We start from the raw sequence: 17039 nt of genomic DNA on the forward strand, positions 1-17039 counted from the left end.
CCCGCCCACAGTTGGCTATAAATAGGCAGTGAAATGCCCCTAATGAATATGCATTTCACGAAAACGACAATGCCAAACTCTGAAAAGAAGGCCAGGAAAAGGAATTTCTCACAGTGTGAGATTGAAGTTCTTGTTTGCGAGGTGGACACCCGAAAGAAGATGTTATTTGGTGGGCACAGTGTGGGCATTACTAATGCCAAAAAGGCGTTAGAGTGGCAGCATGTCGCTGATGCTGTGAATACTGTGGGGTCAGCGGTTCGGACCATCGCCGACATAAAAAAAAAAAAGTGGTCTGACATTAAACTGGACGCTAAAAAGCACGCAGCCATGCACAGGTGGAGCGTTTGCACCACAGGCGGGGGAGAGGGGACACCGGAGCTCACACCGCTGGACCAGAAGCTGGCAGGGATAATCGGTGAACCCCTCCTGAGTGGAGTAGTGACGGAGGCAGAGGGGGACACCGATTTACAAGTCGGTGGCAGTGCAGCTCGTGTTCCAGCGGGGTCGGTGGCGCTGCAGCTCGTGTTCCAGCGGGGTCGGTGGCGCTGCAGCTCGTGTTCCAGCGGGGTCGGTGGCAGTGCAGCTCGTGTTCCAGCGGGGTCGGTGGCGCTGCAGCTCGTGTTCCAGCGGGGTCGGTGGCGCTGCAGCTCGTGTTCCAGCGGGGTCGGTGGCGCTGCAGCTCGTGTTCCAGCGGGGTCGGTGGCAGTGCAGCTCGTGTTCCAGCGGGGTCGGTGGCGCTGCAGCTCGTGTTCCAGCGGGGTCGGTGGCGCTGCAGCTCGTGTTCCAGCGGGGTCGGTGGCGCTGCAGCTCGTGTTCCAGCGGGGTCGGTGGCAGTGCAGCTCGTGTTCCAGCGGGGTCGGTGGCAGTGCAGCTCGTGTTCCAGCGGGGTCGGTGGCGCTGCAGCTCGTGTTCCAGCGGGGTCGGTGGCGCTGCAGCTCGTGTTCCAGCGGGGTCGGTGGCGCTGCAGCTCGTGTTCCAGCGGGGTCGGTGGCAGTGCAGCTGCGTGTTCCAGCGGGGTCGGTGGCAGTGCAGCGGAGGAGCTGTGTGCTGTGGTGTCCTCACCAATGCAGTCCTGCAAATGCAGAGAGAAACCATCGACTCCATCAACGCGGTTGCCAGAGAGTTGAATGACATCAAAAATGTGTTCATTGAAATGAGTAATACAATGAAACAGTTCCTAAATAAATAGATATTGGTGTCCATACCTTTTGTGTTTTTACAAGCGACGCATCACAGCCACACGCTGGCGCACGGCAGCAGCGATTGGCTCAAATGCCTGGGGATAGGGGTTGGGCTCGGGGTCAGCGCGACCATCAGCATCAGGGGGTATAGCCACATTCCTTAGCTGTGCCACATTATGTAACACAGCACACGCCATCACTATATGGCACACCTTTTCGGGCTTGTAGAGCAGTTTTCCTCCTGTAGCATCAAGGCAACGCCATCTGCCTTTAAAAAGCCTGATGGTGCGCTCCACAACAGCGCGTGCCTGGCTGTGGCGCATGTTGTAGTTCCTCTCCTCTGCGCTCTGTGGGTTGGGGAAAGGGGTGAGCAGCCACTGTTTTAGGGGATATCCACTGTCACCTGCAAGATTCGTGAATGGGTTTGACACTATAGAGAAAAATCGCAATTTATTGAAGATTTCTACATTAATTATCCGTACCTAGAAGCCAGCCATCTGGCACAGCCCCGGCCTCAACTCTGCGCCCAACACTGCTGTGTCTCAATATAAATGAATCATGGGTTGATCCAGGCCACCGAGCCACTACATTGGTCAGTAACATGTCTGCATCACACACGATTTGGACATTCATAGAATGAAAATGCTTTCGATTAATGAAAGCATTTTCATTCTCAGTCGGTGCCCTTATAGCAACATGAGTGCAGTCAATAGCACCGATGACATTAAGGGGAAACCGGACATTGCTGCAAATTGCACTTTATTTGCCTGTTCACCCACCGTGTAAGGAAAGTTGATGTACAGATGCACCAAACCAATTACACCTCCCAACACGTCTGGCATAACACGACTAAGGGTTGGCTGAGATATCCCTGATCTGTCAGCCAATTCCCTCTGAAAAGTCCCTGTTGCCAGAAATCCCAGTGTTGTGAGGACTTGAAGTGGGACCGGCACGGCATGGTTTCTGTTTCGCTGTAAAGCTGGGCTCAATACAGCACAGAGATCCGAAAGAACAGCTCGTGGAAGTCGGAACCGGCTCATAAGCCACTCATCATCATTGGCCAGTGGATCCTGTTGGTCTCGGAAGATTTGCTCCCTCCGAAGTCTTCGATTTGCCACATCCTCTTAACAGTGCCAAATAAGCCATTGTGCGTAATTGCGCATCATGATTGCATGCCCTTTTATACCCACCCATTTGATTGCCTCTGAAAAGCTACAGGTGTGGGAATTATCCTGATTGATTGTAAATGACGAACAGTTCTGCACAACGAATGTGATGATGACGATGATAATAATAATAATAATACACGTTATTTGTCTAGCACCATTGAAAACACAGTTACAAAATTAAGAGATAAAACGAACAAAAATGTATAACAATAAAAACATTATAAAACATAATATATGAATATGATGACAATATATGAAACTATGCTCGTATCTGCCCGACTGACGCATTGTAAACGGCATGAGTGCAGCGCAATTTGTCCGACTGTTCACCATATTATTTATGAGAATACATTTAATAACATGGAGTATTGTTTAACATATTTGAGGGATTATTTTACAACAACATCTCCGTTTATATTTATCATCCTAAATCATATTTTTTGGGCACTCCAGGGAGCATCAATCAAACAGCTGTTTGTTTATTCGTCGTAAGAGAGGCTTTAATCCGTTTTTGCAAATTAACTCTTCGTATATGATACGTGAGAGGTAATATTTCATTACATTACATTGCATGGCATTTAGCAGACGCTCTCATCCAGAGCGACGTACAACAAAGTGCAAATTAAACACAAGAACAAGTGCAAAGAGGACCTGAGAGGACAGTATAGTTCCGAGTCCTAGTGTAAACATGCAGAAAATCAGAACCTTTTAAAGAGTACAATCAACAACAATCAATTTCGATTTATTTTACACAGTGGTATCTGTTGTATATCATTTTCGACTTCTTTCGTCGCCAAATGTTGTGTTGCACTTAGGAAGGGAGAGAACCCGTATAGCGAGATTCAACAACACAACACTTTAATAAGTATAACAGGGATGACGCACGTCCTTACAGCAGCCATACCCAGCCACAACTCCCGGCAAACCTTTTTACATCCTGTTTCACTTCCCTTTTTCCTGGTCTTACGTCACGAGCATTAAAGGCACAGTTTCTCATTTCTCCAGTTAATGTGCGTACGCATGGGTCAGAGTTTCCGTGGAGAACCGCACATTTTCCCGTCAAGTTCGTTTTTTTATAAATGCCAAAGTTTGCTTAGAAAGTGGCGTACGCATTCTTTTGTGCCTACGCAACGTTTATAAATGAGGCCTCAGGTGTTTGGACCCAAAAGGAATTTTTACTTTGTCCTTCAAGTGAAATGTACTTTAAAACATCAACATATTTGTGAACAGTCTGAAAGCAATGTCGTCAGCTCGTTTATAATGAATTCAGTTAATTTAGACCGCTAAACTGCACCCTGTTGTAGCAGCTTCAGGTGAACTAGCTAACAAGATACGATCTTAGTCAGGGTACATCAATGCCGCCTATATATTTATTTATTATTAACATATTCATCTATTCATTCTATTACCTCGTGAAATAAATTCATACTTAACGTTGTGTTCGGAGATACATCTCTAATGTTATAAAACTTATGGAAACCGGCTATGAAAGTTCCTAGTTGACGGAGATATCTACGATTTAGTACTTCCGTCATTGCGTGCTGGGCATTGCCACCTAATGGTGGGGAGTTATGCTTCATCCTGCAGCTTTCCACATGATAGTACTTTCCACAGTACTATCAAAACCTATTCCTTCCCAAAGACAGCGATTGGGTACTGTTACGGTATGAAGCTTACACTGAACTTTTCTTTTCATTTTTATTTGAAGATTCATTCATATATAGTACAAAAATAAAAATTAAAGAAACAACAACAACAACAATAATAATAATAATAATAATAATAATAATAATAATAATAATAATAATAAATAAGAATGATGATAATGATGATGATGATGATGACGATGATTTTTAACCCCGGAAATTAAAGGTACAATAGGTAAGATTTTTGTGTTAAAACATTGTTACATGATCATTGTAAATCCCTTTCTGTCATTGAAAAAGGCTCACTGACATGTTGACTCACCATCTGCCTGTGTTTATAGTCCTTAAATTAGGTTTCAAAATATGCAGTTGATGGGCCAGCACTCTGTAACAAAACATCTTATAGCAGTGCAATAATTGAAGCTCATTGGTTGAAAATTGGTTCTAATTGCCGCAGCCAATGGCATCTCAACGTCAGCACGTCCACAGAGAAGGGGTGGGATAAACAGTGTTGTGGTTTGAGGGGGTTTGTTGTGACAATTCCTCTTGACCGTTAGAAGTCAGAAATTACCTTTAAAAGACCTTTAAAGTACCTTTAAATATGAATTCAGGTTTATTTATGTTCATCTTCGAACAGCTCACTGTTCCACTTCTTTATTTTACATTACTACGTTGTAACAACAGAAAAATATATGCACACATAACTGTACTGCCCAGTACTCACACGTCATTCTGAGCGATGAAATGTCATTGTTCAGCTGTAAAAAGCGTTCCATTGAAGACAGACACTTTGGAAACTTCACACATTTAAAATAATGCCTTCCTGAAGTGGCTGCTTTTAGTCACAGTAGCTAAACCTGTACTTTATTGCCATTAGCAGACCATCTTATCCAAAGGTCACTCCATCTTCACCTTGTAACAACAGACGGAGCGGATACATTTACCTCCCTGTTTATTTCTGCGATAAATACCCATCAGTGCACTGCTATTTACCTAAAATTCCAAATAAATACAAGGATAAATAACTCAATGATAACAGTTTTTATGATTGTATAGACAGAGCATGTGTGTGTAGGTGGATGGAGGTGTGATAGCGCACAGCTATGTCTCCCCAGGTAGCCCACCCTTCGGTGCAGAGCTTGATGGCGGTGGCAGGGGGCTGATCGGCATGGCCCGCTTTAGGGCCTTCCAGAAGGGTCCCTGGGAGGGCCTGAGCTGGGAAGGGCTCCAGTGGAGCGCAGGGAGCACTCTCAGGGCCCGCCTGACGGTGGGGGGCAGGGGCAGGCCTTTGAGGCAGGGAGGTGCCGGGCTGCTCCACACCAGGATGAGCCGGAGGCCTCTGTCCTGCTGCAGGGCTTCCAGGCTGGTCTCCAGCTCAAACAGGCAGCTGCTGCGCAGGTAACAGGAGCTCAGCACACAGATCACTCTCCTGCTCCTCTGCATCGCCCACACCACGTCCTCTGTGTACACTGCACCACAGAACAGCTAGCATTATTACTGCTACTGACACTACGGCTACTGCTACTGACACTACTGCTGACACTACTGCTACTGACACTGATACTGATACTGACATGCTACTGCTACTGACACTGCTGCTACTGCTACTGCTACTGATACTGACACTGCCACTGACACTACTGCTGACACTGCTGCTACTGACACTGATACTGACACTGCTGCTACTGACACTGATACTGACACTACTGCTACTGACACTGCTGCTACTGCTACTGCTACTGACACTACTGCTGACACTGATACTGATACTGCTACTGACACTGCTGCTGAAACTACTGCTACTGACACTGCTACTGACACTGCTACTGACACTGCTGCTACTGCTACTGACACTGATACTGACACTACTGCTACTGCTACTGCTACTGACACTACTGCTGACACTGATACTGATACTGCTACTGACACTGCTGCTGAAACTACTGCTACTGACACAATTACTGACACTGCTGCTACTGACACTGATACTGACACTACTGCTACTGCTACTGACACTGCTGCTACTGCTACTGCTACTGCTACTGACACTGACACTACTGCTACTGCTACTGACACTGCTGCTACTGCTACTGACACTACTGCTGCTACTGCTACTGACACTGATACTGACACTGCTGCTACTTCTACTGGCACTGCTGCTGACACTACTGCCACTGACACTGATACTGTCACTGCTGCTACTGCTACTGACATTGATACTGACACTGATGCTACTGCTACTGACACTGATACAGACGCTACTGCTGCTGACACTACTGCTGACACTGCTGCTACTGCTGCTGACACTGCTACTGACACTACTGACACTACTACTGACACTGCAACTGACACTGCTGCTACTGCTAGTGACACTACTGCTGACACTGCTGCTGCTGCTATTGACACTTATACTGACACTACTGCCACTGACACTACTACTGACACTGCTGCTGCTGGTACTGCTACTGACACTACTGCTGACACTGCTGCTACTGCTACTGATACTGACACTACTGCTACTGCTACTGACACTGCTGCTACTGCTACTGACACTACTGCTGATACTGCTGCTACTGCTACTGACACTGATACTGACACTGCTGCTACTGACACTGATACTGACACTACTGTTACTGAAACTGACACTGAGACTGACACTGCTGCTACTGCTATTGACACTGCTACTGATACTGCTACTGACACTACTGCTACTGCTACTGATACTGACACTACTGCTACTGCTACTGACACTGCTGCTACTGCTACTGACACTACTGCTGATACTGCTGCTACTGCTACTGATACTGACACTGCTGCTACTGACACTGATACTGACACTACTGTTACTGAAACTGACACTGAGACTGACACTGCTGCTACTGCTATTGACACTGCTACTGATACTGCTACTGACACTACTGCTACTGACACTGCTACTGATACTACTACTGACGCTACTGCTACTGAGACTGACGCTACTGCTACTGACACTGCTGCTGACACTACTGCTACTGACACTTCTACTGACACTGCTAATGCTACGACCGCTACCACAGCACTTTGTACCATTCACCACAGAACAACACATTTAACATTACTACTGCTGCTGACACTGCTACTGATACTGCTACTGACACTTACACTGACACTACTGCTACTGCTACTGACACTGCTGCTGATACTGCTACTGACACTTATACTGACACTACTGCTACTGCCACTGCTGCTACTGCTACTGACACTACTGTTGATACTGCTGCTGCTGCTACTGACACTGATACTGCCACTGCTGCTACTGCTACTGACACTGATACTGACACTACTGTTACTGATACTGACACTGAGACTGACACTGCTGCTACTGCTACTGACACTGCTGCTGACACTACTGCTGACAGTATTGCTACGGACATTGCTGCTGACACTACTGCTACAGACACTGCTACTGACACTACTGCTACTGACACTGATGCTACTGCCACTGACAATGACACTACTGCTACTGCTACTGACACTGCTGCTACTGACACTACTACTGCTACTGACACTGGCACTGACACTACTGCTACTGCTACTGACACTGCTGCTGATACTGCTACTGACACTACTGCGGACACTGCTGCTACTGCTACTGCTACTGACACTGATACTGACACTACTGCTACTGCTACGGAAACTATTGCTGACACTACTGCTACTGACACTGCTACTGCTACTGCTACTGACACTACTGCTACTGACACTTCTGCTGACACTATTGCTACTGACACTGCTGCTGACACTACTGCTATTGACACTGCTACTGATACTGCTACTGACACTACTGATACTGACACTGCTACTGACACTACTGCTACTGACACTGACGCTACTGACACTGACACTACTGCTACGGCTACTGACACTGCTGCTACTGACACTGCTACTGATACTGCTACTGACACTACTGCTACTGACACTGACGCTACTGCAACTGACACTGCTGCTGACACAACTGCTACTGACACTGCTGCGACTGTTAACACTGCTAATGCTACGACCGCTACCACAGCACTTTGTACCATTCGCCACAGAACAACACATTTAACTCAATACTACAACAGTTAAAGTCTTAAGAGTGCTGAGCTGTGTAGGTTCCTGTCAGAGTGAGTCTCACCTCCTCCAGGTGCCAGGTCTCTCTGCAGCAGACACAGCCTGTAGCCATACTGTTTCTCCAGCACATTGGGCAGGTGGTGCATTCCCAGGGTCTCCCCTGTCTGTGTGCAGTGTTCCTCCTCTGAGGAAGAGTCACTCACATACGACACAAAGGCGTCATACTCCTTTCCTGCTGTCCCACACATGGAGCAACACAGAAAACACGAAATAGACGGGGAAAATGTAAAATCCATAGTTTACTTGATACACATTATATCTTCATCATATCACCATTTACTTCTTGTGCACTCTCCCATAGATGAGTCTATAGGCCTACTGTCGGTTCATTTTTAAATGTAATATCAAGCAAACTTTCAATACAATGGAGAGGTTCTCATTAAATATACTGTATGCTTATAGATTGGACATGAAAGGGTTTTTACTTTTACACAGCAAACATATTCAAAAAAGTTAGCTTTACTGTACAATAATGTTTTGTGTTCCAAGCACTGCATTTTCTGATAGTTTCAATGGCCTGTGTCAGTGAAAATTCCACTCATTTACAGACAAATACAGAGCAAGTTAACAAGGAAAAACTGCAGTGCACTGTACACTAAGCTTGTATTTTTATTGTTGGTTATAGTATATGAATTCATTAAAGTGCAATAAATATAATACATAATAATACAAAAATGTAATGAGATAAATTAAAAAATGATTAAGTTATTTCAGCCATATGCTATAGAATGGTCACGTGTGCTCAAGGGCACCTCACCTGAGACTGTTTCTTCCAGTGAGAAGTAGGTTCTGTACAAAAGGTAAATCTCCAGCCAATAAATCCACACTAATATGCTGAATCCACTTATGAGCACCACTGTGACAGCAGGCCCCACAATAATGAGTAAGAGTCCAGCCACTGGAACAGAACCAACACAAACTGGGATTAGCATGTCCAGCCACTGGAACAGAACCAACACAAACTGGGATTAGCATGTCCAGTCAATGGAACAGAACCAACACAAACTGGGATTAGCATGTCCAGTCACTGCAACAGAACCAACACAAACTGGGATTAGCATGTCCAGTCACTGGAACAGGACCAACACAAACTGAGATAATATGATCAATCACCGGAACAGAACCAACACAAACTTGGATTAGAATGTCCAGTCACTGGAACAGAACCAACACGAACTGGTAATATCAGTAGCAGTTGTATTTTTCAGCAATAGCACCTTCAGGTCTTCTCTGTAGTCTGATGGTAGCACTGGTATTGCCTCTGGAGTTCTGTGCCCAGCAGGTGAATGTTGCTTCCAGGTTCCTCTGGGTCACTTGCTGCAGGTGTGCACTGTAATTGGTGGTACTTTCCCAGATGGAGGAATGCACTATCCTAGAATCATGCCAGTGAGTCTATGCGTATTATTTTCACAACAGCAGACACAACATACTTTTGAGAGAAAAACATACAAACACACTCTTCAATACTAAATCATATGCAAATGCTTTAAAATACAGCTGGACAGTAACTCATTTGTTCATGAAACTCACTTAGGAGGGTCCATCTCCAAAGCTCCAATGCTGCCGTTGTCATGGTATCTGACCCACCATCTGACCATTGCACTGGAGTTCCTCTCATAACCGAATTGTACCTTACACGTGAGTGTATGACGCTTTCCTGAGAGCAAAACACAAAACAAAAGATCAAAACCTATCCTCACCTCGATACGAATATGAAATTGTCAAAGACAGGAGCCTTGCTTGTACACTCACTGAGCACTTTATTGGGAACATTTTTACTTTATTACACCTACTAATCCATGTGATTATCTAATCAGCCAATAGTGTGGCAGCAGTGTAATACATACAATCATGTAGATACGGGTCAGGAGCTTCAGTTAATGTTCAACCATCAGAATGGGGAAAAAATGTGATCTCAGTGACTTTGACCATGGAATGATTGTTGGGGACAGACAGGGTGGTTTGAGTATCTCAGAAACTGCTGATCTCCTGGGATTTCCACGCACACTAGTCTCTAGAGTTTGCAAAGAATGGTGCAAAAAACAAAAACATCCAGTGTGAAGCAGTTCTGCAGACAGAAACACCTTTATAATGAGAGAGGTCAGAGGAGAAGGGCCAGACTGGGCAAAGCTGACAGGAAGGTGACAGTATCACAAATAACCACACATTACAGGCGGCCCGTAGTGTAGTGGTTAAGGTAAATGACTGGGACCCGCAAGGTTGGTAGTTCGATCCCCAGTGTAGCCACAATAAGATCTGCACAGCCGTTGGGCCCTTGAGCAAGGCCCTTAACCCTGCATTGCTCAAGGGGAGGATAGTCTCCTGCTTAGTCTAATCAACTGTACATCCCTCTGGACAAGAGCGTCTACCAAATGCCATTAATGTAATTACAACAGTGGCATGCAGAAGAGCATCTCTGAATGCACAACGAATCATAACTCTAAGTGCATAGGCTACAGTAGTAGAAGTCTAATAAATACCTAATAAAGTGCTCACTGAGTGTATACTCAGCAGTGCAGTGTAAAACTCCAGAATACCATACCCAGCTCCACTTCCTCTGTCTTGTTACCGTGGGGATACAGGATGTTGGGCAGGGACTTGGTGTCCGGCGCTAAGAGGAAAATAAAGCTTTTATCGGTGATGGGTTTGGTGGGTATGCAATCTGATCTTTGATAGCTTTATGAGAGATGTTCGCAGATGTTCTCACCTTTCTAAACAGTTACTATGTTTTGGATCAACACCCTGCTGAGAAAAACTGCTCTGGCTAGGTTTTGAAACAGCTGGTAGCTGGTTGACCAGTTCAGACCAGCTCCATACTCAACATGGTTTGACCAGCACAAGCTATGTTTTGAAACAATTGGTAGCTGGTCATTTCAAGCTGGTCATAGCTTGGTTATCCTTTAGTATGTTCTTCACGCTCTGTCTCAGACCGAGGTCTGTTCGGATAAAGCATCGCTTTCCAGTTAACTGACATTTGGCACTATGGTATGACATTGGTCCAGATAATGTTGGTCCTGACTGTGGTCAAAGGTCCTGGAGGGTAATGCCTTATTGGTGTCATCAACAAATCAATGTTTTGGTCTCATTAAACTTTATCGACTTGCAGATACATTTTTTCTTGTTACTCTCTGTGCACAACAACTAGTTATGCAAATATTTATACTTACAAAAAAGTGTAAATATTTTAAATGGCTGTTGCTACTATTGTGGGGCGACATGGCTCAGGCAGTAAGAGCAGTCGTCTGGCAGTCGGAGGGTTGCCAGTTCGATCGCCCGCCCGGGCTGTGTCGAAGTGTCCCTGAGCAAGACACCTAACCCCCAAATGCTCCTGACGAGCTGGTCGAGGTCTTGCATGGCAGCCAATCGCCGTCGGTGTGTGAGTGTGTGTATGAATGGGTGAATGGAGAAGCATCAGTTGTACAGCGCTTTGGATAATGGCGCTATATAAATGCCTGCCATTTACTAGCTGTACGTCAGCTCCAGGCTGGTTGAATGAACATGCAGAGATGTGGGGTGAAGACAGAACAAGGGAAATGGAGTAAAAATGGATCTCTCACGTATAGCTTTGACTCTGACAGTCCTTCTGAAGGTCCAGTGGAGCCCTTCCACATAGCTGAGGTCGCAGGTGAAGTTTGCATTTGCATGGATCCTTACTAGAATAAGCTGGTCCGACTTCCTGCTGGAGAAATGATTCTGAAAACATTATTATTGATTATTTATTTCATTATTTCATACTTCCGAATAAATACTAGAAATACTACAAGGCACTACAAAACACAATCCATTATTATTGGCTGTAATGTATGAAACAATGTGGCTGCCTTAATATCACGGTTACTGAGTATCATGTATAACAGAGGTCGTGCTGTCCATGGAATACAGTATATGGAAATTAGCCTCAGACATGTGAAAATCACAAGCAGACTTTGGTTGGAAATAGCTTACAACCTTCATACTGTAGAATGCATATCACAAATAATGATGAATCATTGGTACGCTGAAAAATGACCCCTTTCTGTTTGTATTTGCCGTATAACAGGGCTTTCACTGCTACTCACCTGTAACCTTTTATCTGTACGTCCTTGCTCTGTACATCACTCTGGATAAGAGCGTCTGCCAAATGCCAATAATGTATCTGCACAGGTATCTGCTGCTCACCTTGTACCACCTGATGGCTTCTATTGGAGCTGATGTATAGCACCTCACATCTGGACAGGCGATTGTGCTCCCCTGTTCAATAAACAGGGTGACCTCGCTCTGCCAATCGTCATGGCACACAGTCTCATTCCTCTGTACCACATCAACCAGGAAGTGCAACGCACCATCTCCGCCCCAACCAACAGCCAACACTCCTGCAGTGTTCCTGTGACATTGCAGCAGTGGTGTTAGTATAGTGCCTGAAACTAAAAGCCATCCATCCATCCATCCAGCCATTATCCAAACCCGCTTATCCTGAACAGGGTCGCAGGGGGGCTGGAGCCTATCCCAGCCTACATTGGGCAAAAGGCAGGAATACACCCTGGACAGGTCGCCAGTCCATCGCAGGGCACACACACCATTCATTCACTCACACACTCATACCTACAGGCAATTTAGACTCTCCAATCAGCCTAACCTGCATGTCTTTGGACGGTGGGAGGAAACTGGAGTACCGGGAGGAAACCCACGCAGACACGGGGAGAACAAGCAAACTCCACACAGAGAGGCCCCAGCCGACGGGGATTCGAACCCAGGACCTCCTTGCTGTGAGGCGGCAGTGCTACCCACTGCACCATCCATGCCATTTTGTTGTTACAACATAGTAATGTAAAATAAAGAAGTGGAACAGTGAGCTGTCTGAAGATGAACATAAATAAACCTGAATTAATATTTTAAGGTACTTTAAAGGTCATTTAAAGGTCATTTCTGACTTCTAACTCAAGAGGAATTGTCGCAACAAACCCACTCAAACCACAACACTGTTTATCCCACCCCTTCTCCTTGCTGTGAGGCGGCAGTGCACCATCCGTGCCGCCCTGAAACTAAAATGTGATTGTAAAAAAAATTTTTGGTTGTTGTTGACTTGACCAGTGTGGCATGTCAGCCAAATTTTATTTCTAGGAAGTTCTAGGCGGAGCCATTAAAACAGGGCAGCAAAGACTGCAGGGAAATCAATGAATTGGTTTGTGGGTAAGGACTCCATCTATTACACAGCCCTAATGTGGCAACACTTGAATAAAAGTCTCCAAAGCTTTATCTACCTGTTATAACAGGAATAGTTCCCAGAGTGCTTTTCAGTTATTTTAGAAAACCACAGGGAATTCCCCACTTTCACAATGCTGTCATCCATCCCAGGAAGCTCTCTCTTCTTCTCTCCCTCGTGCCAGAACCACACTATGCTTTGCTGCAGGACCGCAGATTTGTTGAAGAGATAGGGTTGGTGTGGAGAGGCACACTGCAGTATGAAAAGCTCCCCATCTAAAGCTTTATATGCAAACAATACAGAGCTGGAACACACACCTGCATGTGGGCAAGACACAAATACGAATACAACATTCAGATACAGGTATCATTAAGACCAATGCATCTTGTATGTGTGAGTTAGTGAGTGGAGAGAGAGCGAGAGAGAGAGAGAGAGAGAGAGAGAGAGAGAGACAAACAGGAAAAGTATAATTTTTAAAAGTACCTCTGAATTCAAGAAGCCATTTCTGGAGCAAAACAACAACAACAACAAGAGCAAGTGCACGGTTGTCGACCATTTCCTGAATTGCGCAGAGACTCCACTGTGTTTTGGGCTAGCAGGATATGGCCATGTGCCTGGGTTTGATGTAAGACAAAAGAGAGCAATGTAAAGCTGGGTAAGGCACTGCAGCAGCCTTATGTGACTCTTCTGTTCATGTGCTCCACTGGCACAGAGTTTGTCCTCATCCATAGCACTGCTCAAATGACATGTTACTTCATGTGTGAGACAGAGCCGGTCTCCTGGCAGTTTTAGTTCCTGCTAAGCGAACATCTTTTGAAATGTTATCTTCTTCAGTGGTTTCCTAACTCGCTCGGTTCTTGAAGCGAGTTTCTCGGTTTGGGTTTTGTCTTCGACTGGTCTTACCTGAAATGGTTGGCGGTTGGCAGTAGGAAATTGTTTTGCCGCTGTTTCATTTTCCATTTTTAGTTTCTTGCCCACCACTCTCAAAATGTGTTTTACATTTTGAAATACAGGAAACGTATGACAAGTAAGAGCTATGAGACTAAAAATCTTTCAGTTTCGCTCAGTAAAGTGGCAGCTACTGTCTTATGAAGATACTACATGCCAAAGGGAAAAAAAGGAAACAGGAAGCGAATCTGGCCAAGATTGCTGAGCAATTATGAGACATAATATCAATTCCTGAGCATTATTACATTCTACACATATATTGATTTTATATATAGGAACTTGATGCTAATTTGACCACTCACCACTATTTAGTTTTCACCTTTCAAATAATCATGAATGTTTGCATCTTCTTTTAATATCACTGTCAATTTCAGTTACTTGACAGACATTGCACTGAAAAAAATAAAAAAATAAAAAATCACACACGTGAATACAATATTGCCAGCCTCATAACCTTACATTACCTTCATTTATTTGAACTGTGGTCTCCAGAGGTATTTTATATTACATTACATTACATTACATTATTGGCATTTGGCAGACGCTCTTATCCAGAGCGACGTACAGTTGATTAGACTAAGCAGGAGACAATCCTCCCCTGGAGCAATGCAGGGTTAAGGGCCTTGCTCAAGGGCCCAGCGGCTGTGCGGATCTTATTGTGGCTACACCGGGATTAGAACCCCTGACTTTGCATGTCCCAGTCCTTTACCTTAACCACTACGCTACAGGCCGCCCTATATTGCCATACAATAACATTTTATGAGCGGATAAACATTATTTAGTAAAATACTACATTTGACTACAATACTACAAGCTTCCAGTGATAATATACCTCTTACTAATCCGTTGCAACCCTACAAAAAAAATCTTTCACATAATTTTATTGATGAGACTTATGAGTCTGTTACTTACACTGCTGTTAACAGAATGCGTTCACACACTGCAGAAAACATCAAACATCAAACTCTTCTGTTAGCCAGAGGGGAAGCCAGGCTGCCTCCATCCTGCAAAGACATTCCAGGCATCATGAGTGTGAAGGCTAGTCCGAGGGAAAAGGTTTGGGTGTTTCACATGCTGATGGGTGAGGGACTTGCAGGAGCCTTCTTCCTGTGAAATCAGCAGAGATGATGAAGTTTGCAGAAGAACCCCCACCTCTGCTCGTCATACAGGATCTTATACTTGAAGTGCGGGTTGCTAAGGAAACTGTGGCAAAGGTGTTTAAGTGATAGAAACAAAAAGATGTCATTTGCTGTAATATTTTGCCAGTCCTAATCTTGACTTCTCAGTAAAGCACCGCGCTGCTTTTCACTTCAAGAGAGTACTTGATGGGTGTGACATTTAGCAAGGTCTCTTTTGTGGCATCTGTGAGGGGATGCTTTGTGCAGAATCACACACACATACACGCATAAATGTCCACACACAAATATAAATATGTCTGCACACACACACACAGCTGAAAGTGCCCCGATTTATTGTTGTCATAAAAATCCCCATAAGGACGATAGATTAATGCTCACATTTTAATTTCATCACCCATGTGCATATCATTTCTCCTGCGGGTGATTGCGATGATCAGGTGGGCCTGCTACGCAGTAAAACATCACCCGGTCCGTGTAAATGAGTATAATCAGACCCGCTAAATAAAATGAGACAATGCAACGCACAGATTTCACAACCAAGACTGCATAATCAAAAGATTTACACTTTTATTTTACATTTGCCGACCAATAGCAGTTCCACTGTAGTATCTGTGAAAGAATATTTTTTGTCAGAAATAAAATCTGTGGATTTCTTTTTTTGTGTGGAACTCTATTTACACATAATCTGACATACTTACAAACATTAATCAAAGAAGCACTTTCATTTCAGTGTTATGAGGGTGAACCTGGACAAAACTTTAAAGTATACGACTCTATATGCCCCACTGCATTGAAACCAGTGTAAAATCACATACTACATGCAGAATCATGCAGAATAGCACAAGGTACAATATGGTAAAATGGTGTTCCCCGATGGCAGTGGTCTTTTTCAGCTGGATGATATGCCCTGCCACACTTCACACATTGTTCAGGAATGGTTGGAGGAACACAACAACAGAGTTTAAGGTGTTGCCCTGGCCTCCTCATTCCCCAGATATCAATCTGATCGAGCATCTGTGGGATGTGCTGGAAGTCAAGATGGATGGCGGCTCCACCTCACAACATAAAGGACTTAAAGGATCTGCTGTGAATGTTGTGGTGCCAGATACCACAGGGCACCTTCAGAGGTCTTGTACTGTTTTGGTCAGAACTGTTTTGGCAGCACATGGAGGACCAACAGCATACATCAGTGTATATTATTTATAATTGAATATTTTCTTTCCTCAGAATATAATTTTAAACTGAACTGAATATACTGTAACCATTACATTTCAACCCATTTGACCCACAGTGCAAACTTTCTAAGAACTACTGTGCACAACAGTGATCAAATTTCAACCAAAACCATTAGTAAAACAGGAGTCAGATGCTCACTGACCATACAGTTGATCATTGTGGAAACAGAGGACACAAAGACTCCCAAAGAGTGTACATCAATCTATGTTTATTTCGCTTTAATCTGCATCAACATATTTTCATTACTTTTTGAGAACCTCTATTACACTACTATAATATCAACAAGAACAGAAGATGTCAGAATCCAGTTAAACAAGACAAACCTTTGTTGGAATTGTGCATGAAACCAGGTAATGAGTCAGTAATGCAACTACAGAGGGAGATGC

The 17039-nt window shown here is 44.5% G+C and overlaps 1 protein-coding gene and 1 long non-coding RNA gene across 6 annotated transcripts; both read right to left on the minus strand.

The window, feature by feature from the left end:
• Positions 1-969: 969 nt before the first annotated feature.
• Positions 970-2291, minus strand: LOC133116234 (uncharacterized). The gene is made up of 3 exons (XR_009705850.1): positions 1961-2291; positions 1206-1528; positions 970-1072 (listed from the first exon to the last, which is right to left on the minus strand). It is a non-coding gene; the product is annotated as an uncharacterized LOC133116234 (long non-coding RNA).
• Positions 2292-4176: 1885 nt separating this feature from the next.
• On the minus strand, positions 4177-15383 carry LOC133116720 (interleukin-18 receptor accessory protein-like). 5 transcript variants are annotated; one of them, XM_061226610.1, is made up of 12 exons: positions 15191-15383; positions 14581-14671; positions 13814-13944; positions 13389-13647; positions 12307-12511; positions 11706-11841; positions 10691-10759; positions 9679-9805; positions 9366-9520; positions 8906-9046; positions 8153-8323; positions 4177-5465 (listed from the first exon to the last, which is right to left on the minus strand). In XM_061226610.1, exons 3-12 carry the CDS (start codon positions 13884-13886, stop codon positions 5098-5100), a joined length of 1704 nt encoding a protein of 567 aa, XP_061082594.1. In that variant the 5' UTR covers positions 13887-13944; positions 14581-14671; positions 15191-15383; the 3' UTR covers positions 4177-5097. The 5 variants fall into 5 exon arrangements, with proteins under 5 accessions (XP_061082594.1, XP_061082595.1, XP_061082596.1 ...); XM_061226611.1 differs by having other exon boundaries at positions 14234-14671; XM_061226612.1 differs by lacking the exon at positions 14581-14671.
• Positions 15384-17039: the final 1656 nt, after the last annotated feature.

This window comes from Conger conger, chromosome 17 (genome assembly GCF_963514075.1).
Source record: "Conger conger chromosome 17, fConCon1.1, whole genome shotgun sequence".
NCBI lineage: Eukaryota > Metazoa > Chordata > Actinopteri > Anguilliformes > Congridae > Conger > Conger conger.